This window comes from Quercus suber, unplaced genomic scaffold, assembly GCF_002906115.3.
Source record: "Quercus suber isolate HL8 unplaced genomic scaffold, Cork oak 2.0 scaffold_478, whole genome shotgun sequence".
NCBI lineage: Eukaryota > Viridiplantae > Streptophyta > Magnoliopsida > Fagales > Fagaceae > Quercus > Quercus suber.
This window is the reverse complement of record NW_027069929.1, coordinates 290,455-314,237: the sequence shown is the minus strand read 5'-3', so window position 1 is coordinate 314,237 and position 23,783 is coordinate 290,455. Positions and strand designations below refer to the sequence as shown.

Sequence of the window (23,783 nt, the reverse complement as noted above, 5' to 3'; positions counted from 1 at the left end):
ACTTTAGCTATTAATATATACTAGCTTGTAACATCATACATATGCATAGATACACTTAAAGATATACAATAAGATACATACTATAATTCCTATCTATAATTTAAATACTATTGATAGTCATTTTTATATTTTGTTAACTCTTTAAAAAAATTTGTAAGGATATTATTAGGTATAAAATGTAAATTTTTCATTTTTTTAAAAAAAAATTATTGTGAAGCATTTTTTTTTTTATGATTCATTTATTCTAAACTCTTTGGTTTTTGTACTTAATAACTCACTTGGACGAATATTTATGATATGGTCCCACATTTGATTCAAAAATTAAGAAATAAAACTCTTTAAGAATAAATAATTTAGGACACATAGTGCAAAATTGGAACTCTAATTTGAAATTCTAATTTAAATTTCTCTCAGCTTCACCTATTATTATATATATAGACTACCTTGTAACCCCATATATATATATGGATATACTTAAGATATACATCAAGATGCGTATTATAATTTGTACATATATAATTAAAATACTATTGATAGTCATTCTTATATTTTGTTAATTCTTTAAAAAAGTCTTGTAAAAATATTATTACATAGAAAAATGATCATATTTTAAGCTTTTAGCAAACCAAATCCACAATTCTCCAATATCTGATTGCATGTAAATTTATGTAAAGATACATGGTTGCTAGAGTAACTGTGTAAATTTACACTAGTATTATTCATTTTGCATTTAATTTTTTATTCTTTCTTTATATATTATGACGATAAAGAAACTTAGTGAATGACAGTTGTTGTGTTTGAGGAAAGAAAAACAATTAAGAAAAATTATAATTTAATAAAATGATGTGTAAAGTAGATAATCTGATGTGTGACGCTTTTGAAAAGTAAGCATGTAAAATAGAGAGAAAAAAAAAGTTCTTATGCTAAAATAGATAGGAACTTTTACATGAACAGATGCAAAGATACATAAGATACAGATTAGGAAATTTAAACACGGCCATAGTTAAGATTATATATATATAAATATATATATATATATATATAGGAAGGTCCTATAGCCGCGTTTTTTAAACGCGGCAATAGCTCCATTTTTTTATGATTTATTTATTCTAGACTCTTTGGTTTTTGTACTTAATAACTCACTTGAACGAATATTTATGATATGGTCCCACATTTGATTCAAAAATTAAGAAATAAAACTCTTTAACAATAAATAATTTAGGACACATAGTGCAAAATTAGAACTCTAATTTGAAACTCTAATTTAAATTTCTCTCAGCTTCACCTATTATTATATATATAGACTACCTTGTAACCCCATATATATATGGATATACTTAAGATATACATCAAGATGCGTATTATAATTTGTACATATATAATTAAAATACTATTGATAGTCATTCTTATATTTTGTTAATTCTTTAAAAAAGTCTTGTAAAAATATTATTACGTAGAAAAATGACCATATTTTAAGCTTTTAGCAAACCAAATCCACAATTCTCCAATATCTGATTGCATGTAAAGTTAGGTAAAGATACATGGTTGCTAGAGTAACTGTGTAAATTTACACTGGTATTATTCATTTTGCATTTAATTTTTTTTTCTTTCTTTATATATTATGACGATAAACAAACTTAGTGAATGACAGTTGTTGTGTTTGAGGAAAGAAAAACAATTAAGAAAAATTATAATTTAATAAAATGATGTGTAAAGTAGATAATCTGATGTGAGGCGCTTTTGAAAAGTAAGCATGTAAAATAGAGAGAAAAAAAAAATTCTTATGCTAAAATAGATAGGAACTTTTACATGAATAGATGCAAAGATACATAAGATACAGATTAGGAAATTTAAACACGGCCATAGTTAAGATTCTATATATATAGGACGGTCCTATAGCCGCGTTTTTTAAACGCGACAATAGCTCCACCCCCCAAAACGCGGCTATAGACATATTCTATAGCTGCATGTTTAAAACACGGTTTCTTTTGCCTACTTTAAGACGTGTTTTTAAAAAATGCGGCTTTGTCCCATCTGTAGCTGTGTTTTTACAACACAGCCTAAGACCCACATGTTTTGTAGTGAATATAGAAGTACATTTTATTGAAAGTTAAGGGTATTTGTCTTCCACCGTATAGGAAGACGTAAGGGTAGGACATACGTGTATATGAAATGAAAGTCTTAAGTTTGTTTACCAAAAAAAAAGTCTAAGTTTGCTATAGACAGGCTTTGTCTTAATAAGACCTGGCCCCTTCATTTAAAGATAGCAACAGTTTCAATATTGTTCTACTTGACCCATCATCGGCTGCATTATTATTTTGTTTTAGCAAATGTTTACTACGTGTTTAGGTAGCAAATATTTCAAGCACAATGCATATCTGTACTGTACCTAAATTAATGTTTATTGTGTTGGATAGCTATTTCTACAAATATTGTTTTGTTGACCAAAGTGACGGTGCAATGATTTTGATTTAGCAAATATATTAGTACTTATTACATTTTTCAATTGAACTTAACGTAGATCCTTTAAAGCCAGGCCTTCTTTTTTTCTTTCGAATTTATATAACTGTGTTGAATAAAATTGAGAAGGGAAAAACCCTTCCTTCCATAATAAATATAAATATATATATCTATAATATATATATATATATATATCTATATATAAGCGACTACAAACTGCAAAAATATGAAAAATTATTAGATAATTTCAAAGTTATTCAATGAGCTTTATAAACTAATGCATTGCTAATCACAACAAAAAAAAAAAAAAAAAAAAAGTAAGGAAAATATTATATATTATGTTGGTAAAATGGCACAACACAAATCGTATTCATTGTCACCACATCTAGCAGATCTTTATTCAATTATATTATATTAAGTTATTAAGCACTTATTTAGTAGTGTAATTAGAAATTTTTGTTTGAGGGAGCAAGTTGTGGCACTAATATATTTATCAAGACAACCTTCCCGCACACATATATATACATACTTTTTTTTATTATATACACACTTTTTTGTTTAATAAGTAATATATATATATATATATATACAGACACACATACACACATGCACACCCAACAACAATAAATAAATAAATAACTTAGTATTTTCAATCAAAATTATATTTGATGGCGATCTTTTATAAAATAAAATTCATTTTTACTATGAAATTCTTAAAAAGTTTCATTTTCAATATAAATTATCAAATTTTATACTAAAGTAAGTAAAAAATCTCTCAATTGAATTAATAAAATTTTCAAAAACTTGAATGATTCAAAACTTGAAAGAATAAGTTATGCTTTAAACATATTTGAAACTATCTTCCTCTAATTTATTATATAACAATTAAAGACACATTTCATTTGTAATTTTAGTAATAAGATATTTTTAATGAGTCAATGATTTGTTAATTGCCACATAATTAATGGGTTGAAAAAGATAGATCCTAACATTTTTTGTGCCAAACTTTATCAAATATTTGACAAATCTAAGAGCACATTTTACAGATATAAGACCAATTATTTTTTGTAAGAGCATTATTGAATTGATTCAACTATTTGGATGGGGCCACTCTTATTTTTGTAAGCTAAATTTTGAAAACATTAAAATAATTATATATATTTAGAAAAATTCCAAAATTTTGGCCCCCCACGTCATGTACATGACTCCGCTTCTGCACTTATTCGTATCATCAGNGGGGGGGGGGGTTGTTGGTGGTGGAGGAAACGACTTTTGGAGTTAGATTCGACCCTAGTTAAGATTTCATTACAAGAACTCACGGATGACGTAGTTCTTTGCTTAACATGACATACTTGTAGGGCTGTGAATGATAAGGTAATTAATTTGACTTAAACATGCCCTATGACTTTCTAATCATGGGAGAAATTCCATTAAAGATCATATGATATGATATCGTACTAGTACAAGATCTATGGACAAAATTGCAAAATGCCCTTTTTGGGCAAACTAAGCAATGTTTTGCCCGTTTTCTCAAACTAATTAGGGAAATGCCCCTCTTTTGAAACTCGATTTTCTCAAAATCGAGTTATAAAAAAAAAAAAATTCTGGAGCCCTATAACGGCGTTTTTAAGGACCTATAGTGACGTTTTCAGGACCTATAGTGACGTTTTGTAACTCGACTTCCATTAAATCAAGTTATAGGCAATTTTTTTTATTTTTTTTTACCTATAACTCGATTTCTTATAAATCGAGTTACAAAACGTCACTATAGGTCCTAAAAACGTCACTATAGGCTCCTTAAAAACACCGCCATAAGGCCTAAATCGATTTTCAGAAACTCGATTTTCAAAAGAGGGGCATTTAGCAATTTTGTCCCAAGATCTATACATTATAGTCTTTTTTTAATAATTGTGATGCACTTTCAAATCTCAACAACTAGTTTAGTGTTTTTGCAGTTTTATTAAATCTTTTTCTTCCACTTGAATCCTTACTCCATATGAGTTTATACAATATATTTCTTCCGTAGAAGTTGCAAATCATAATGCTTCTAGATCTACTTTGAATTGGTCTTGTTTTTTACCCTAAAGTTAAAACCTACATATATAATACTGTGGGGCTAGAAATCAGGTAGCCTTGGCCCACTCCCAGCCAGGCCCAAGGGCCCACGCCGAGGATGCACGAGGGGTCCAAGGACGAAAGCGCGAGGACTGACCCCCGAGGAACATATCCGAGGATGACCCCGTCCTCGGGCGTCCGAGACCTCGGGAGAACACGAGGAACACCCCACTAAAGGGGACTCCTTGAATATCCGAGGAGGAGGGGGCCAGTGCCACGCGTCAGCGAAGGAGCAAGCCTTAGGCGAGCTGTCACCTCTGCATTGAATGCGCTCATCTAACCCCTCTGGCTGCATTAATGGGGATGTAACCCCTTGACAGGGTAACATTGATCATTGTGAGCCACTCGAGTACGGATAGGGCCTCTGATGGGACGGACGGTCAGAGGGGAGGCCAATGGATGATCAACAAAAGGAAGGAGGGGATAAGAGGAAGAGAACTATATAAGAAAGGCGAGCAAAGCAATTGGGGGGGGATCATTCAAGAGAAGGAGAGAGAAGGACTCAGAGGTCATGTCAGTTTCTGGGGGGGGAACCTCCTCAGACGAGGGCCGAGGAGCTATCCTTAGTTGTAAGTTAGGCTCACTCCCCTTCAATGGAAAAAAGTGGTTTATGCTCCGTTGTTAGTCTGTGAGCGCCTAACCCTTCGACCCACTCTCTAAAAATGTATTGTCTGGGCAACAAAAAAAAAAAAAAATTACACACATGGTATATTACAATTAGTGGAATATGTTATCTTTCTAAAATTCCATGGTTCAATTTGCCATTATTAAATTATTAGACTTAATTTGTAACACCTGAAAACTAAAGAGTTAAAATGCAATCTTTACCAAAAATCTCTTTCCTTACTTTCCTTCCTAAAAAAAATAATAAAAAAAAAAGAATAAGAATTCAATTTTATTTTATTTTATTTTGTTCTTCTATTTTAAATGAGGAAAATTAGCTACTTCCTACCCAAATAATAAAAAACTTTATACATTTTTTATTTTGTTCTTATATTTTAAATGAGGAAAATTATCTTCTCCATTTGCTTTATTATTATTGTTTTTCCTTTATGACCACGAGAAAGGCTAAGGCCATGCGTTGTGGCGGCTGGTTGTGCTGATGGTGAGTTGTAAGAAAGAAGGGAGAGAGAGACAAACATGAAGAGATAGAAAGAGACATAGAGGATAATAAAGAAATAATATTTAAAGTATGGTATTAAAATAGATAAAGTTATTTTTTGAGTTGGTAAAAGCTAAATTTTCTAGTACCATGATTGATTTTCTTTTTCTTTTTCTTTTTTTTTAGAGTTTCAACCTATGGCGTCCGCTTTTGATGATAATGTCTTATCATTAGACCAAGACACCAATCAGTTTTTGGTGTAGGCGAGAATTGAACCTCAGATCTCTAATTTAATAAGCAAAGACTTTACCAGTTGAACTAACTGAAACCCACTTCTAGCATCATGATTGTGAATGCTCTAACTCACCCATATCCCATATCTCATAACTCTTAACTCATATTTATTTCCCAATTTTCTCCTAACTTAGTGTCACCATGTTTGACACCCCAAATCTAGTTTGTTCTCTCTAACAAAAGTAACTTTAACTCAATGGCCTCTACTAATCCAGTCAAAACGGTAATGTGTCCCTTCTCTTCATATATAACTCGCATCTACATATAACAAAAACCTAAAGCGTAGCATTTATCATTATTACGCTCTTATTAAGCCACATCAATGGCCATATGACCCACTCATTTTCAATATTTTCTCTTTTTTTTTTAATTCTTTTTTCTTATTAATTTCCCAACTTATTGTTATATTTTCTCTAACTTTTCTCCTCCCTTTTACCTTTTCATCTCCCCACTACTGTTTACTTCAATATTATTTTTCTTCTAACCCTTTATCTTCCTTTATTTTTTCACTTTTTTTATTGCTCTCCTCTTACTATAAATTTACAATTCTCTTTCCCATTCTATACATAGTTTTCCTACACACAAAATGTTATTTCTCTCTCTTTCTCTCTCTCTCATTTTTTTTTTCCATTTTTGGTGGATTTTATATATATATATATTCTTGCATCTCTACTTTAAATTGATAAATTTTTGTATTATTTAGAACTCTACTTTGGGTTGAGGTGATTAAGTTTTGTGTTTTTAAGATGTTATATTTTTTATTCTCTTTGATTTCATAGATTTTATCATATTGCATTATAAAGATAGTATATAAAAATATAATGTTATTTTATTACATAACATGACTTGGATAATTTGGTGTTTATTACTTTTTTTTAACTTTTTTCTTATCATATTATTTTCTATAAATTTCTTATTATTGCCTCTCACATTCTCTCTTGAAAAAGTGGTTATTCTCCTTCTCTTGATTTTTTTATTCTTTCTTACAACTCTACTTTATATTGATGAATCATTGTGATTTTTAAAACTCTTTTTCAGGTTCATACGTTTTGCTGTTGTATTTTTTTAGTTCCCCATCACAAGTAGTCTAAATAAAATTTAAAAAATAAATTATACATATTCAATATAAGTTTGATATGAGTTTTGACTATCATGATAACTCTTTTAAGAGAATGAATAATTTGAATAATTTATTTAAATAAAAATTATACATACATACATACATAAATTCATATATGTATATATAACAAATGAATCACTGCCCTAAATATTACATTTGTATATTCATAGCTTTTACATTTAGAAAAACTTTCACTTAAATTTAGCATTATCGAAATTGACTAAAATTCTTCGTTAATGTGTCTCAACAAAAGCGAAACAACAGTAAATGACATACTTATGATTTTAAATATTATGAGTTTAAAATTTATTTATTTTTAATAAATTTGGATTTTGATTAGGTGCTTTCAACCCAAATATGTTTTTTCCCATTATGTAATTGAACAAAAATAGATTTAAGTGGGCCAAAATGGACCGAAGTGGACCAAATTGATAAAATATGACCAAATAAACTGAATAGAAACAAGGTGGACCGAATAGGAACAAGATGGACCGAATAAGACAGAATGGACCGAACAGAACCCAATTGGACTGAATGGACAGACTGGATAGAATGGACCGAATAAAACCAAAATGGACCGAATATGACCAAAGTGGACCGAATGGCCCGAATAAAATTGAAATGGACCAAAGTAAAGAATGGAGCGAAAAGGACTGAAGTGGACATAATAGGACAAATATAGACCAAATAGAGCCAATATGGACTGAATAGACCGAATAGGACTGAGGTGCACTGAATAAGATAGAATTGGACCGAATAGAACTTTAATGGACAGAATAGACTAAATAGGACCGAATGGAATGGACCGATTAGGACCGTATGGACCGAAGATGACAAAATGGACCAAATAGAACCAGTGTGAGCCCAATGAGACTTTTGAATATTTGTCATTTTTATTGAATTTTCAGGGCTCATATTTCTAATTTATAATATCTATTTTCTTTATATTTTTTAACTCAAAATTATAGAATTTAGCCCAAATATAATAAAATTTCATTCATTTCAATCCAAAAATTAAGAAAAAAAATGAATTTTTGAGCTAAACTTAAAAATGCAACCTACAAAAAGAATTAATTTAAGGCTCAATTAGTCTAAAATTGACTAAAGGGGGTTGAAATTGACCAGGTAGACCAAATTAGACCATATGGGACCAAATTAGACCTTATGGGACCGAATAAAAATTATTTAATTTTTAAGAAGAACAAATTATCTTCAAAAAATTTTAAAGAAAAAATTATATATTATATCACTATACAAAATAATTATTTATTCCCATGCATCGCGTGTGTCAAAAACGAGGGACCCATAAAATCCCATACTCCATTACTTATCAAAACCCACATACATAAATTCTTGCTTGGTTATTCCTACCACGCATCATTCTCATAAATCTTTATTAAATACGTTCTGTTTGTTATGTCACTCTTCCTCAATAATTAGGAGGGAATCCACAGAGTCACAACTTACTCTATTATAATCTTTGGCACATTTGCTTGACCATTTTCTTGTTGTTCACTTAGTTGGTTTATTTTAGAAAGTTTCTTGCTCTAAATTGTTATCTGCAAACACAACAAACAGATTCCCAAAAAAAAACTCCAAACCCGAACAATTCCAAGACAAAATTGGAAAAACAAAGAAAGTAATACTAACTTAGAAAAACTCATTGCTCATCCTGAAATTGCTAACTTGGAAAAACCCAAAAAACACTGCAAATAATAATAATAATAATAATAATAATAATAATGATAATAATAATAAAAGCCTTACAAATACTAAAAAGGCCCATAGAAATTTAACCCAAAAACACAAAGAACACAACATCAATAACCCACTGAAAAGAGACGAGACCGAGAGAGGTAAAATAGAGATCTGCTAGATTGAAAGAGATGAGAGAATATGTGGCCAAGAGAGGAGAATGACAGACGGAGACAGAGAAGTGAAATCCAGTTTTTGTGTTCCATTGGAGTGGTAGTAACTGACATGGAGTTAAACACACAAAGAGCCGTTGGGCGAATTAATGAAGTCAAAGTTTTTTTTTTTGAGAAGGAATGAAGTCAAAGTTGAGTGAGAGAACTCATTTGTGTGGGTTCAATTGATCGTGTAATATTACGAGTTTGCCACTTAACTCATTCTAATGCAAACTAAAAACTCTGAATTTTTTTTTCTCAATTCTCATAACTCATACTCACATTTTTGGGTAATGAGTAATAAGAATTGAGAACAAAATAATTAATCCAAACAACTAACCAGCTGGTGGGGCCTATGAAAAGTAAGAATGAGTGATGAAAACTAGGTTACACTGGCTAAACTAAACATAGCCTAAATGAGCCCCTAAGTGCATTTCTAAAACAAAATCTTATCTTGGGATGGTTTAGATACATAAAAGTAAACCATGTACTAGGCCACCTATTTGGTTGGCTTAATGATCTTTTGAGACAGTAACATAAATCTGAAATACCCAAATTTTATTCCACCATACTAACAATTCATGGGATTTCCATGTATATCATGGGATTAGTGTGAACTAAAGTTGAGATAACACTTCTTTAATAATAGTGATAATAATAAAAGAAAATACATACAAGTCAGCATCCACACCTAACTCAATGCCTGACAACGTTGTACGTAGCCCACAGGGGACATATAAGCTAGTCAGCTGCCCTATTTTAACCTAATGTGCTTTGAACTAAAATACTAAAGACTAGTCAATTTCGAAGATTCCACCGGCAGCCGATGAAGGAGCCTATTAAGTCAACCACCTAGGTGGCCTAGTAAATGTTTTACGTTTATGTACCTAAACCATCTCAAGGTTTGTATTTTTTTAGGAATGCACTTAGGGGCTCATTTAGGCTGTATTTAGTTGAGCAGGTGTAACTCAATTTTCATCACTTATTCTCACTTTTCATAGGCTCCACCAGCTGGTTAGTTGCTTGGATTATTTTTTTTTTTTTTCCTCAAATTCTCGTAACTCATTACCCAAAAGGGTCAATTTTTGTAATTCAATTCAACTCAAGATTCCAGTTCAAAAATAAAAAATGTGCAACAACTTGTGTTAGTGTATAATAAACACTGCCCCAACACAACACAATGCTCCAAATAACAAAGCCAGCGCTTGAAGAGGAGGAATAAACGTGGGATATAATCATAGAGAGAGGACCAACACAGTTTTGCAGACAAGGAGTGGAATAGAATATCTCTAGCTTAAGGCAAGATCTAATTTGGCCCGTGTGGCTATCTGCTAGCATTGACATCTCAGTTTTGACATGAATTTGATAAGCAGAAATGCAGCTTTAAAAACTAAAACCAAAATCAAGAAAAAACAGCTCCCAAAGCCTAAATTTTCAAGCCTGTGAGCTTAGACCAGTATCGCGCTCTCAAGACTATGCCTATAAATCATTTTAGTGACCAGTATAATTCATTTGGATCTATTCCCCAAGAGTTATTTCCGAACACTCCCTCAATAATTGTGACACCCATACTTTCAAGTTGAATAGATGAACGAAAAGCTAGGGAAAGATAAAATCTTGCTTGGAAAAGTAAAGAAGATAGAATATGATGAATCATACAAACTTGCTGCAATCTCCTGCCTTACTAACACATCCAATCATGTATAGTCTGAATTCCCTTATTGTAGAAGCTAATACAATGGTTCTTTACTAAAGGAAGTGAAATTTTTTTTTTTTTTTTTTTGGAACATAAGCAAGTGGGAGAGTGAAACAAATAGACTGGATAGAATGGACCGAATAAAACCAAAATGGACCGAATATGACCAAAGTGGACCGAATGGCCCGAATAAAATTGAAATGGACCAAAGTAAAGAATGGAGCGAAAAGGACTGAAGTGGACATAATAGGACAAATATAGACCGAATAGAGCCAATATGGACTGAATAGACCGAATAGGACTGAGGTGCACTGAATAACATAGAATTGGACCGAATAGAACTTTAATGGACAGAATAGACTAAATAGGACCGAATGGAATGGACCGATTAGGACCGTATGGACCGAAGATGACAGAATGGACCAAATAGAACCAGTGTGAGCCCAATGAGACTTTTGAATATTTGTCATTTTTATTGAATTTTCAAGGCTCATATTTCTAATTTATAATATCTATTTTCTTTATTTTTTTTAACTCAAAATTATAGAATTTAGCCCAAATATAATAAAATTTCATTCATTTCAATCCAAAAATTAAGAAAAAAAAATGAATTTTTGAGCTAAACTTAAAAGTGCAACCTACAAAAAGAATTAATTTAAGGCTCAATTAGTCTAAAATTGACTAAAGGGGGTTGAAATTGACCAGGTAGACCAAATTAGACCATATGGGACCAAAATAGACCTTATGGGACCGAATAAAAATTATTTAATTTTTAAGAAGAACAAATTATCTTCAAAAAATTTTAAAGAAAAAATTATATATTATATCACTATACAAAATAATTATTTATTCTCACGCATCGCGTGTGTCAAAAACGAGGGACCCATAAAATCCCATACTCCATTACTTATCAAAACCCACATACATAAATTCTTGCTTGGTTATTCCTACCACGCATCATTCTCATAAATCTTTATTAAATACGTTCTGTTTGTTATGTCACTCTTCCTCAATAATTAGGAGGGAATCCACATAGTCACAACTTACTCTATTATAATCTTTGGCACATTTGCTTGACCATTTTCTTGTTGTTCACTTGGTTGGTTTATTTTAGAAAGTTTCTTGCTCATTTAACAATAGACGTTTGTGTTGTTTGTCTAACCCAAAAAAAAAAAAAAAAAACTCCAAACCCGAACAATTCCAAGACAAAATTGGAAAAACAAAGAAAGTAATACTAACTTAGAAAAACTCATTGCTCATCCTGAAATTGCTAACTTGGAAAAACCCAAAAAACACTGCAAATAATAATAATAATAATAATAATAATAATAATGATAATAATAATAAAAGCCTTACAAATACTAAAAAAGCCCATAGAAATTTAACCCAAAAACACAAAGAACACAACATCAATAACCCACCGAAAAGAGACGAGACCGAGAGAGGTAAAATAGAGATCTGCTAGATTGAAAGAGATGAGAGACCTAGAGAGATGAGAGAATATGTGGCCAAGAGAGGAGAATGACAGACGGAGACAGAGAAGTGAAATCCAGTTTTTGTGTTCCATTGGAGTGGTAGTAACTGACATGGAGTTAAACACACAAAGAGCCGTTGGGCGAATTAATGAAGTCAAAGTTTTTTTTTTTTTAGAAGGAATGAAGTCAAAGTTGAGTGAGAGAACTCATTTGTGTGGGTTCAATTGATCGTGTAATATTACGAGTTTGCCACTTAACTCATTCTAATGCAAACTAAAAACTCTGAATTTTTTTTCTCAATTCTTATAACTCATACTCACATTTTTGGGTAATTAGTAATAAGAATTGAGAATAAAAAAATTAATCCAAACAACTAACCAGCTGGTGGGCCTATGAAAAGTAAGAATGAGTGATGAAAACTAGGTTACAGCTAAACTAAACATCGCCTAAATGAGCCCCTAAGTGCATTTCTAAAAAAAATCTTATCTTGGGATGGTTTAGATACATAAAAGTAAACCATGTACTAGGCCACCTATTTGGTTGGCTTAATGATCTTTTGAGACAGTAACATAAATCTGAAATACCCAAATTTTATTCCACCATACTAACAATTCATGGGATTTCCATGTATATCATGAGATTAGTGTGAACTAAAGTTGAAATAACACTTCATTAATAATAGTGATAATAATAAAAGAAAATACATACAAGTCAGCATCCACACCTAACTCAATGCCTGACAACGTTGTACGTAGCCCACAGGGGACATATAAGCTGGTCAGCTGCCCTATTTTAACCTAATGTGCTTTGAACTAAAACACTAAAGACTAGTCAATTTCGAAGATTCCACCGGCAGCCGATGAAGCAGCCTATTAAGTCAACCACCTAGGTGGCCTAGTACATGTTTTACGTTTATGTATCTAAACCATCTCAAGGTTTGTATTTTTTTAGGAATGCACTTAGGGGCTCATTTAGGCGGTATTTAGTTGAGCAGGTGTAACTCAATTTTCATCACTTATTCTCACTTTTCATAGGCTCCCCCAGCTGGTTAGTTGCTTGGATTAATTTTTTTTTTTTTTCCCTCAAATTCTCGTAACTCATTACCCAAAAGGGTCAATTTTTGTAATTCAATTCAACTCAAGATTCCAGTTCAAAAATAAAAATTGTGCAACAACTTGTGTTAGTGTATAATAAACACTGCCCCAACACAACACAATGCTCCAAATAACAAAGCCAGCGCTTGAAGAGGAGGAATAAACTTGGGGTATAATCATAGAGAGAGGACCAACACAGTTTTGCAGACAAGGAGTGGAATAGAATATCTCTAGCTTAAGGCAAGATCTAATTTGGCCCGTGTGGCTATCTGCTAGCATTGACATCTCAGTTTTGACATGACTTTGATAAGCAGAAATGCAGCTTTAAAAACTAAAACCAAAATCAAGAAAAAACAGCTCCCAAAGCCAAAATTTTCAAGCCTGTGAGCTTAGACCAGTATCGCGCTCTCAAGACTATGCCTATAAATCATTTTAGTGACCAGTATAATACATTTGGATCTATTCCCCAAGAGTTATTTCCGAACACTCCCTCAATAACTGTGACACCCATACTTTCAAGTTGAATAGATGAACGAAAAGCTAGGGAAAGATAAAATCTTGCTTGGAAAAGTAAAGAAGATAGAATATGATGAATCATACAAACTTGCTGCAATCTCCTGCCTTACTAACACATCCAATCATGTATAGTCTGAATTCCCTTATTGTAGAAGCTAATACAATGGTTCTTTACTAAAGGAAGTTTTTTTTTTTTTTTTTTTTTGGAACATAAGCAAGTGGGAGAGTGAAACAAACATTTGTGTGGAAGAAAAATAACGAAATTGAGAAACAAAGAAAAAAGGTATGACACTTCTCTTGTTAGTGATTATTCCTTACTGTTTTGAATCTTTTGAAGCATCAGCAAACACCTCAGTGTAACATATGGGACAAGCCTGAGAAAACAGAAAATTGTCAGCCAAATTTGGGTTATGGCCAAATATGCCACTGATGAGATATTTTATCATTTTCATCTTTAAAAATCCCAATAGCTTACCTTATTGATGCTAAGCCATTTGGTCCCACAACTAGCATGGTAGGCATGCTTGCATGGTAGTGTGATCCGTCGGTCACCTCGTTTATATTCCATCTGGCAAATCACACATCTATACAGAACAAAATTAAACAAGTTAGACCAACAGGCCACAAAAAGTTTAGTAAGAACAGAGACGGAAAGACAAAAATTGTAGTCAAATTGGATAAAATTCCAGTGCTCTTATGCTTCTGAGGAAGGCCTCAGAAGTGTAAAGACAAGCAATGCAGATGCACCTTATACTGTGATGTGTGCACATCCAACCCCCAATGCATTCTAAAAATTTTGTACATTAATGCTCTGATGCATATATATTAGAAATTCTGCATGCATGCATAAGATTATTTTATAGATAATGATGCCCAAAATGATGTCTGATAATAGCCATGATGCCAAGCTCAACTTGAGGTTCACGAGAAAGAGAATGTCTCAAAATGCACATGTAAAACATCCACCATGCCTAGCGAAGTGTCCATAAAACCATAAGTGCAAGAATAAAAATATTATATATATATATATATGGAGTCATTATTAAGATGTAATTAGAATATTTGAATACGAGTTTGTAAGTTCTCTCCCAGAGGTGTTGATGATCTATTAGATATGAATTTAAGGCCACTGATATGATAGCACAAGCAGATGTCAATAATTGTTGAAGAAAAAAGGGATTGGCTGGTTATCTGTCGCACTTTTACTTTTACCCTGAGTAGTGACAAAATTACATCTCAACAAGTTACTGGAGTATAAGACCGCCCATAAGAAAACTTACCTAATATACTAGTAGCATAGATGATGGTAAATTGTTCAGCTATCATCTGTGCAGAGCAGGGGGAGGAAAGTCATGGCAACTGCCTGTGTCCAATATTAATCTGAATATTCTATGTCAAAAAAAGAGTGATGAACCAATTTTTGTTCTGTCTCATGTTGGTCCAAAGAACGAGAGTCAGCTTCCTTAAGCCATTGTTCATCAATAGCTCAGTAGTAGAGAAGTTGGCTGTTAAAAGGCTGATCATAGGTTCAAATCCTACTTGGGGAGAATTTATGGTTCTCTCTTTTCATTTCATATTTTTTTTGGTTTTTATCATTTTGTAACAAGAAGTTGAACCTAACAGTTATCCCTTTTTTTCTTCTCCTGTAAGTTTCAATTAAATTTGAAATTGCATAGCCCTACACAATGTACTAATATACGATCACACAATCTATCTCCAAACTTCTCTCAAGCAATGTCATTTCATAGTACTCATTCTTCAGAACGACATGCCTATGAAAGAACAGGAAGGTTCAAATGACTTCTTTTCCATTTATTCTTATCCTTTTTCTTTCTTTTTCTCCATTTGGGAAAAATCAAACTTAGTTTAAGTCTAGGGAGATTATTGTTGAAAGAAAGATTAGGTATTAAATTACCACAGGTGATGAAGAAAGTGATAATCACATCCCATGAAATAGAAAGGATCATGACTTCAAAAGCTGAATAAAATATATTTACAATAATATATATATATATATAGTGTGTGTGTGTGTGTGTGTGTGTGTGTGTGTGTGTGTATTAAGCCTGAACACTACCTCTCATCTCGTGACTTCTTTCTTGAGAAAAAACCACACTTGTACTTTGAGATTGGAAGCAAAGAAATCTGTTCTTGAGAAAGACCTCTATTTTGAGTTCCTACTGCCTCACCTAATTCAAGTAATTCCTGAACATGAAAATGCTGTCAGTAATATTATAATAATAATAATAATAATAATAAAGGGAAGAGTAATAAATAAGTCATTCAATAATTTCAATTTTCATCAAAATTTTCATAAGTAGAGTTTTCACATATCGTAGATATTTTGCTCCAAGAACAACCATCATAATCAGATAAGACCGTAGGAGAAAAGCAACTAGTCTCTATTAATCAAAATGTGTTTGGCCAAATCGGCATTAAACTCTAATCCACCATTCCACGTCCAAATATGACAGCTCATAAGGAATAAACGAAGCTTGGAATATGATCTGCTTAACCAAAACCTTTTAAAGCTCATAAGGCATAAAGGAAGTTGGAATATGATCTGCTTAACCAAAACCTTTTCCTTCCCACGGGCTCAAATTAAAATCACATTACCACCTCATGAGAAATAGTACATTGAGCCACAATTTTCTCATTACACATATCATCAGCCTAAGAACCACATTCCTATATTTCATTAGAGTGATATGACTCAAAGCTATGGAGAGGATAAATAACAGGAATGAAATTGAAGCAACCATTCATAGCTATGACCTGGTTCCTCTGGCTTTCCATGTCATGCCTAGCTACAACCACCAGAATTGGGCTTAATGTAAGCAATGAGTGGTTCTGCTAGGCTTTAACACAAGTTTAGCACTTTGACCAGAATGCTATTGAATGACTACAGGAATATAGATAATTTTTCAGTGGAAAGGCAGTAGTGGCCAAGAGTCTACAATTGTCATCACATTAAACAGAATCAAGATATGACTAAATGAGCATTTAGGAATTCAATTTGATTGCTTATAACTTACGCATGATTTTTTCTTTTTTGATGAATAACTTATGCATGATTGCTTAGCACACAAGTTATACTACTAATATGAAGCTAATCTGGAGTACCAGAACCACATTTTCAATTTATAAATTTTAAAAAAATAAATAAAAAATTATTGGAGAAACAGTAGGAAATGTATGATGGAGGTGTGCATAGTAACCACCAGAAAATTACAATCTAAAGTTCAAAACTGCAATAAAATCCAAAAATGAAAGACCATGGAAGCTGCCTATGCTTTCATCCAAGCAGTGTCCTTAAGATTATAGAGTTAACGTTTCTAGAAACCCCTAAAAGACATAAGGTTTTCAGTTTTAATATGAGTTTCCGGCTTGCTGGGGCCAAGGCCTCATGAGATCCTAGGTCTTAAACTCCAAGTTAGCATGCTAGGGCCACCCCAATGGATTCTTTCCTATAATTAATTGGTGTTTGGGACAGGAAGATTACACACACCCAGAGAAATAGTTAGATGCTTGAAGAGCTCTAGACACCCACCAAAAAACAAATGACAGAATAGCCCAATGACCTGCATAGTTTAAAGAACCTATTAGTATAGCCCCTAACAATTGGGGGTAAGGCTGCGTACTAATCAAGTCTCCCACATCTCTTATATCCTGTAGAAGTGAGAGTTTTGTGCATTGGCTACAGCCTCTTTTACAATCTTACATATTCAGACAAATCCGCTTCAAACTACACAGCATCACTGATGGGACTTCGGCAACCATGTCAATCATGAAATGACTCGCTCAATAACACCTCTTACAAGAATATTTTCCACCAAGAGGTTTTGCCTCTCTCACATCTTAATCATACATGACATGTCATTATGATTGTAGTATGATCAACTTGAACATTGCACTAAGTTTCTCAGAAGTCCCAAACTTGCCACAGTTTTTGCCAATATAAAAGTGTTGAATATATTAATTGCAAAATACAAGCTTCTTAAAACTTCCCAAACCATGAGAATTAAAAATTCCATGAGCCAAAAAGTGGAAGCTTCTTAACCTGTCTTCCTTTTTTATAATCTTAGAACCAAAATCTACATATATACTCAAAAATAAGAATTAAGGCATATTCAGTTAATCAGGAAATGTAGCAATGCCAAGAGAAAATGTGAGAGTTTTATGCTCTAACCTCGTAGGTCATGTTATCAGGATCAATGTTGTCTTGCCAAATGACCTGCCCGTTTCAAAGGGAAATTTCTTCAGTTAATCAATGTGTTCAACTATCATTAAGTTTCTCCCATTAAGCAAAAATGATCTAGAAAGAAAATTTGGGGCCCAACAAATGTGACAAAAACATTTTATCAAGGAAATTGGTTATTAGAATCCTGGAAGGCTGTGCCTCTCCCTCTCTCTATGCATGTTTACACAACATTCATGTTACAGAGAGAGAGACTTGAAGTAGGAACTAGATCTGTACCCCGCCACTCTCTCTCTCTCTCTTCTCGGTGCGTATGTTTGTGCTAGTGTGCAAGTCATAGAGAAAGATAGACTTGAAGCAAAACATGAGAGGCAATTCATACTTTTAAAGCATTTATGCAAGTCTTATTTTGCACTAAAACTTATACAACTGACACACCTGATAATCATGAGAATTATGATGTCTCCGTGGGCCTGTAAAATAAAAGAAGAAACTTAAATTGAGATACAAGTAGTTTATATTCCAAATAATTATTATAGAAGAAAAAAAAAATAACATCAGAGGGAAGAAAGGATCATGAAAACTTCTAAAGCAGCCGTTATATCCCTTTATGTCCTACCAATAAAAAAACATCAAATAACAGAAAATTTTAGGGTACAACCATCATAGAAAGTCAATATGTTATATCTTCGGACCATCTAAGTTCAAATTCAAATTTAAATTTGTATACATGTCTTAAAACTGCTTGCTAACTTGGCATCCCACACTCTTCACTCCTTAGTTCCCAGCACACACAGCTACTTTAAGTGAGAATAGAGTAGGGAAAATAATGATGAATGACACTGAATATTGGGGCTTCCAATCGTGATGATTCACATCAGGTGATTCCATGAAACAGCAGAAGATTATACTAATGGATAATATCATGAAAGTATATGGACCACAGCTCTTCAAAGTTCAACCTAATGAATCACCAGCTCATAGGTTGCCCATTCACAAAAGAGGTTTGCAAGCTTGTTTCTCTCAGCTGTGCACTCCATTCTTTGGTTAGCAAGCTCCCTCCTATGTTGCTTGGGTAAGTTAGAGAAAGATAATGGAACTGTAGTGATTGAGATTATATGGAAAATGAGAACATAACGATTATTGCAAAAAGCCAAATGAAAGTGGAAGATTTGCCATTTACAATTAATGCTAGGGTGGAAAAACAGAATTCTGTTTTAAAAGATTTATCTCATAACCCAAGGCCTTATCCTGATTATAAATGGTGCAGTCCACCTCCAGGAAGTCTCAAGATCAATTGCAATGCAGCTGTTGGAGAAAAAAAAAAGGCTTGTATAGCAGCGGTTGGTCAAAGATTATTGAAAAATGCAAACCAGAGACTGCTGAAGCAAAAGCAGCTCAATTTCCACTTTTAATGGCTCATGAAGAAAATCTAGACAGCACTGTTGGAGAAGGGGATAACAAATGCTGACTGGATGCATTTGGAGGTGTTAATCATCTGACAAGCTTGGAGAATAGCATGATTCTTGAAGATATCAAGGTGCTGAAAGATAGTTTCTCTAACTTTCAGTTTAATTAGATTAAAAGGCAAGCTAACATAGCAATTCACGAGCTTAGTAGATGGTCTTTGAAAACAAACCTTCTGTTTGTGTTTTCTTTGTTTACTCCAAAGTTTTATGAAGCTGTTATCAATGACGATGAGCTTATATGTAATAGTAGTAAATAAAATCTTTATAATTCAGCAAGAAGCAAGAGAAAGATATCAGAGGATGATCCTCTTGATGCATTGTTCTTTACATGCTTGCTTGTCTATTTTCTGTGTCTCCTAAACACAAAAATAACCAATTTTCTGCAGATAGTCTAGGGAGTGACCTAGGATAAATTTGAAGCCTCCACACTGTCCGTTAAAATATTTACAGAATTTAGAACTCATTGTAAGAATTTGAGCTATGATATCCAAACCAACCAGCCTAAAATGTTGACTACAATCTGTTGGATAGGAACAGTTGGGACTATGATGTGAAATCTTGCATCCAAAGAGAATGCTAAGCTGGAAATCCATCATATAGCTAGTCATTATTGAGTAAGAAATAATGGAAATTCAGAATGAATTATACTTTGTACAGAAAGATGACAGTGTAATACATAAGGTAAGCAGTAACTGGTGGAAGCATCAAGAAGTAATTTCAGCATTACAATGAAATTGACAAGCATGCATAAAATTCTGTAATGCAATATCCTCTTGAGTGCAATATTGAGCAATATTAACAAGATTTGCAATAATCAACACAATAAGTAAATATCTTCTCCATTCTATTAAGGTCAGAACTTACATTCTATAGGGTTGTCATGCGTAGTAGTACTAGTGGCTGCATTTCCTTCCCATTCTGTATGTGCTGCAGCAGCCTGTTCATTAACCATTGTTGAAGAGTTCTCAAAAGGTCTTCTGTACTCATCAATCCTAGGTTCATGATCATTCACCGCATAGGCATGACCATGATCATAATAAGAAGTGTTCCCAGGTTCAGAAAATCCAAACTTGTAAAAACTCGTATTCATTTGTGGGTACACACTCTCCTGCACATAAAGGAGAAGATCTTATGCTTACATGAAAATCTTAATATAATTTTTGCAGTGATCTTCCATTACAAGTTAAACCAATTACATTTTAACCACATATAGACAAAATGTAACCAAACACTAGAAGCTTCAAATGTACATAGTATTGGTAGTAAACAATGAAAAGAACTCGAGTACACATCAGAGTTTATGAGCAATTTTAAGATCCAAATTAATCAAAGAAGTATAGCTTCCCTACAAATCTGCATATGGAAAACAGAGTATTATAACAATGGAATAATCTCTATCAATTCACATAAACTGTTTCCAATCTTTTGGATCAAATCATTGTGAGTAGCATATAGAAAAACCACCAATGAGCTCTGGCTAAAATGGCACTTGCTCCCCAAAAAAAGGGGCTGAAGAGCAAGGTAATGGATTCCATTTGGTTCATCATCAGAACCCACTAGGTGTGTGTAACTTACTAAATTTTAATTGAAAATTTCTTTTTTCTTTTTTAAACCCAATAAATATAATGTCCCTATATTTCTTTGAAAGAAAAAGACATATACATGAAACATAAAGTACCTGAGCATGTGAAGCACCAGAAAATATGAAATTCACATGATCATACGTAAGTCCTTCAAAGTACTCCATAAAGCTTCCAGCTGTACTATAAGGATAGCTGGTGTTCACATAATGAACTTCCATATGTGGGTTCCAACTCATTCTCAATCTCCACCACTAAGTTCTCACACAAGTAATCTGTAGCATAAACAAAACAGCAGAATCACTGAATACTTTAATCTTCAAAACACAACCATTAAGCATACACAGAAAACAAATGTTTAGCCATAAGCAATAAACCTGATCTTCCTACAAAATCCAAGCCAACACATTCATCCAGCAAAATAATCAAGCCATCAACAAAAGCCGATTTCTTTCCGGCCTTTCAACGATTCCTACAAATGCAAAACCAACAAACACAATTGCCCCCAAGTCAATTCAAACGCCTTAAGTTCACAAGTTAAATGTAATCACCAAAAACAACAACAACAGTAATTACCACTTCCACATTCACATAAACTCTATTATTTCATAAATCTAACCCATCTAATGCAAACATTGAAGCACAATAAATTCTATATTTCTTTTATTTTTTTTATTTTTTTTTCTCCAAATCAAAACAACAATAACATTTCAATAGTAAATAGTCCATAAATATTTTCCCTTTCTAGTAAAAATTTTCGTTAACATCAAAGTTAAGCTGAATTCACCACAATGTAACAAAAAATCAAGATCTCTGTTTGGCGGCTGAGAAAACGAAGGAAAACAAAAACAACAAACGAACAAAACTAGCATTTTTCAAAATCACATTCCGATCACTAATAAGCTTAATACAAAAAGCAAGAAATGTATGCTTACAAAAGCTGAAACTCGTCCTCTACTAAAACCACACAACAACGGAAAAAATCGTCTCAATTCCTCTCCTTTGCACTTAATTTTCTCAGCAAGCAAACAGAACTTAAACAAACCAACAAAAACGAGCTCCTCATTACACCGCAGGCACAAAACTGATCTCCCCCACCTCACCGAGAGGGAAAAAAAAAAATCACAGTTTTTTCACAATTTTCAACTTCCGTAACCGAATTTTCTCGGGAAAGTGAGAGAAAGCGAGCTTAATGGAGTCAATGCACCACGTAATATAAAAGAACCCAAAAAAAAAAAAATTTAAATCCAAAAAAATTAAAAAAAGAAAAAGAAGGATTCCAAAGAGAGATTAAAGAACCGACATTGATCGCTTTTTCTTGAAACGAGCTTCTTCATCTTCTTCTTCTCTCTCTCTCTCTCTGTGAATTTGGAAGGGAATGGCAGGTTTGTAAATGCGTGATTCTGTTTGGGCTTTTTTGTTTTTGTCTTGGTTTGTGGTTTTTGTTATTTCACAGAGCTTGGTTTTCAAGCTGTGGCTTTATCATTTTATGCAGAGACACGCGAACCTTGTTATGGAGTGCGGGGGGAAATAATCCAGTGTCACGCGGTGTGTGTTTGCAATTATAGCACTCTACTACTACTTTTTTTTTTTTTTTTTTCCTTTTTGGTTTATAGTAATTTTTTGTGTGTAAATGTTATAGCTACCTCACCCACCAATGAATCATGATGATTCATTTTCACATGCAGTTTTGTGGTGTATAGTGTTATAGAGAGAGAGAGAGAGAGAGAGGGAGAGAGTATGGGTTGTTTCATTCACTCTAAGTTTGTGAGTAATGTGATTTGTGTGACAATATGGGTGTGAGTGATCAATTGATAAAAATGTTGTTTTCATGTGATTTGGTGATAGTAATGTTTTATAGGTTTGATTTTGATTTGTTTGAAGTTATTGTCGCTCATTGTAGTTATCAAATTATCCAAATAAAAATTTACGATCAAACATCCATTTTAATCTTTTTTTTTTATATATAGAGATTATGACACTCTTTATAAATATTTTCAAGCTTTTAATAGTGTGTTAGAGTACAAATTAATTATGATTATGAGTGTTAAATTAGATTGGCATAAACATGATTAAATAACTCTAGCAATTTTAGGTAGAGATGATTGAAAGAAATTGGGTTGGATGATAAATGTGGTTAACATGTTGTGTACTTTTTTCTAAGACTTGAGGAGTCAGCAAGGTTTGTGCTAATCGATGGTAGTAGTCTTTTAAGTTTCTATCACCTATTGACATGACATGAAATAAAAGCTTAGAAGTTTTGCAAACCATAATTAATTAGCTGTTGAAAGTCACAAAATCAGAATCATCATCCAAATCTAATCATAGGTTCTTTCTCATGCTTAGAAAATTGAATCATGTGAATGCCATTGAAGGCAAAGTTTTATTCAAGGTTTGTGCTAATCGATGGTAGTAGTCTTTTAAGTTTCTATCACCTATTGACATGACATGAAATAAAAGCTTAGAAGTTTTGCAAACCATAATTAATTAGCTGTTGAAAGTCACAAAATCAGAATCATCATCCAAATCTAATCATAGGTTCTTTCTCATGCTTAGAAAATTGAATCATGTGAATGCCATTGAAGGCAAAGTTTTATAGTAATAAGTTGGACCATTTGCCAAGTGCCTAAGTTATATAGAACAGAGTCATAGGATTTTTGTGGATAGGGGTTGAAGTTAGTGGTTGGCTTGTGCATGGAAAATGAACCATAAGTGTGGTTGAAGAATGGTCACCAAAACCATCTGACTCTCTCCAAAAAT

At 32.9% G+C, this 23,783-nt stretch overlaps 1 protein-coding gene across 2 annotated transcripts; it reads right to left on the bottom strand.

Moving 5' to 3' along the window:
* Positions 1-13,850: 13,850 nt before the first annotated feature.
* LOC112010567 (E3 ubiquitin-protein ligase BIG BROTHER) lies at positions 13,851-22,554 on the bottom strand. 2 transcript variants are annotated; one of them, XM_024042916.2, is made up of 9 exons: positions 22,327-22,554; positions 21,401-21,495; positions 21,122-21,298; positions 20,308-20,551; positions 18,413-18,447; positions 17,966-18,010; positions 15,854-15,981; positions 14,255-14,363; positions 13,851-14,153 (listed from the first exon to the last, which is right to left on the bottom strand). In XM_024042916.2, exons 3-9 carry the CDS (start codon positions 21,260-21,262, stop codon positions 14,094-14,096), a joined length of 762 nt encoding a protein of 253 aa, XP_023898684.1. In that variant the 5' UTR covers positions 21,263-21,298; positions 21,401-21,495; positions 22,327-22,554; the 3' UTR covers positions 13,851-14,093. The 2 variants fall into 2 exon arrangements, with proteins under 2 accessions (XP_023898684.1, XP_065618964.1); XM_065762892.1 differs by lacking the exon at positions 22,327-22,554 and adding an exon at positions 21,959-22,270.
* Between the last annotated feature and the right edge of the window lie 1,229 nt (positions 22,555-23,783).

What these genes read in the sequence shown, in the direction of transcription:
- LOC112010567 (XM_024042916.2), bottom strand. Translation starts at nt 21,262, where the DNA reads ATGAGTTGGAACCCACATATGGAAGTTCATTATGTGAACACCAGCTAT. An exon ending in CTGGTGCTTCACATGCTCAG is followed by an intron (nt 20,552 to 21,121) that starts GTACTTTATGTT and finishes CTTTATGTGCAG; the next exon opens with GAGAGTGTGTACCCACAAAT. An exon ending in ATAATTCTCATGATTATCAG is followed by an intron (nt 18,011 to 18,412) that starts GTGTGTCAGTTG and finishes TGAAACGGGCAG; the next exon opens with GTCATTTGGCAAGACAACAT.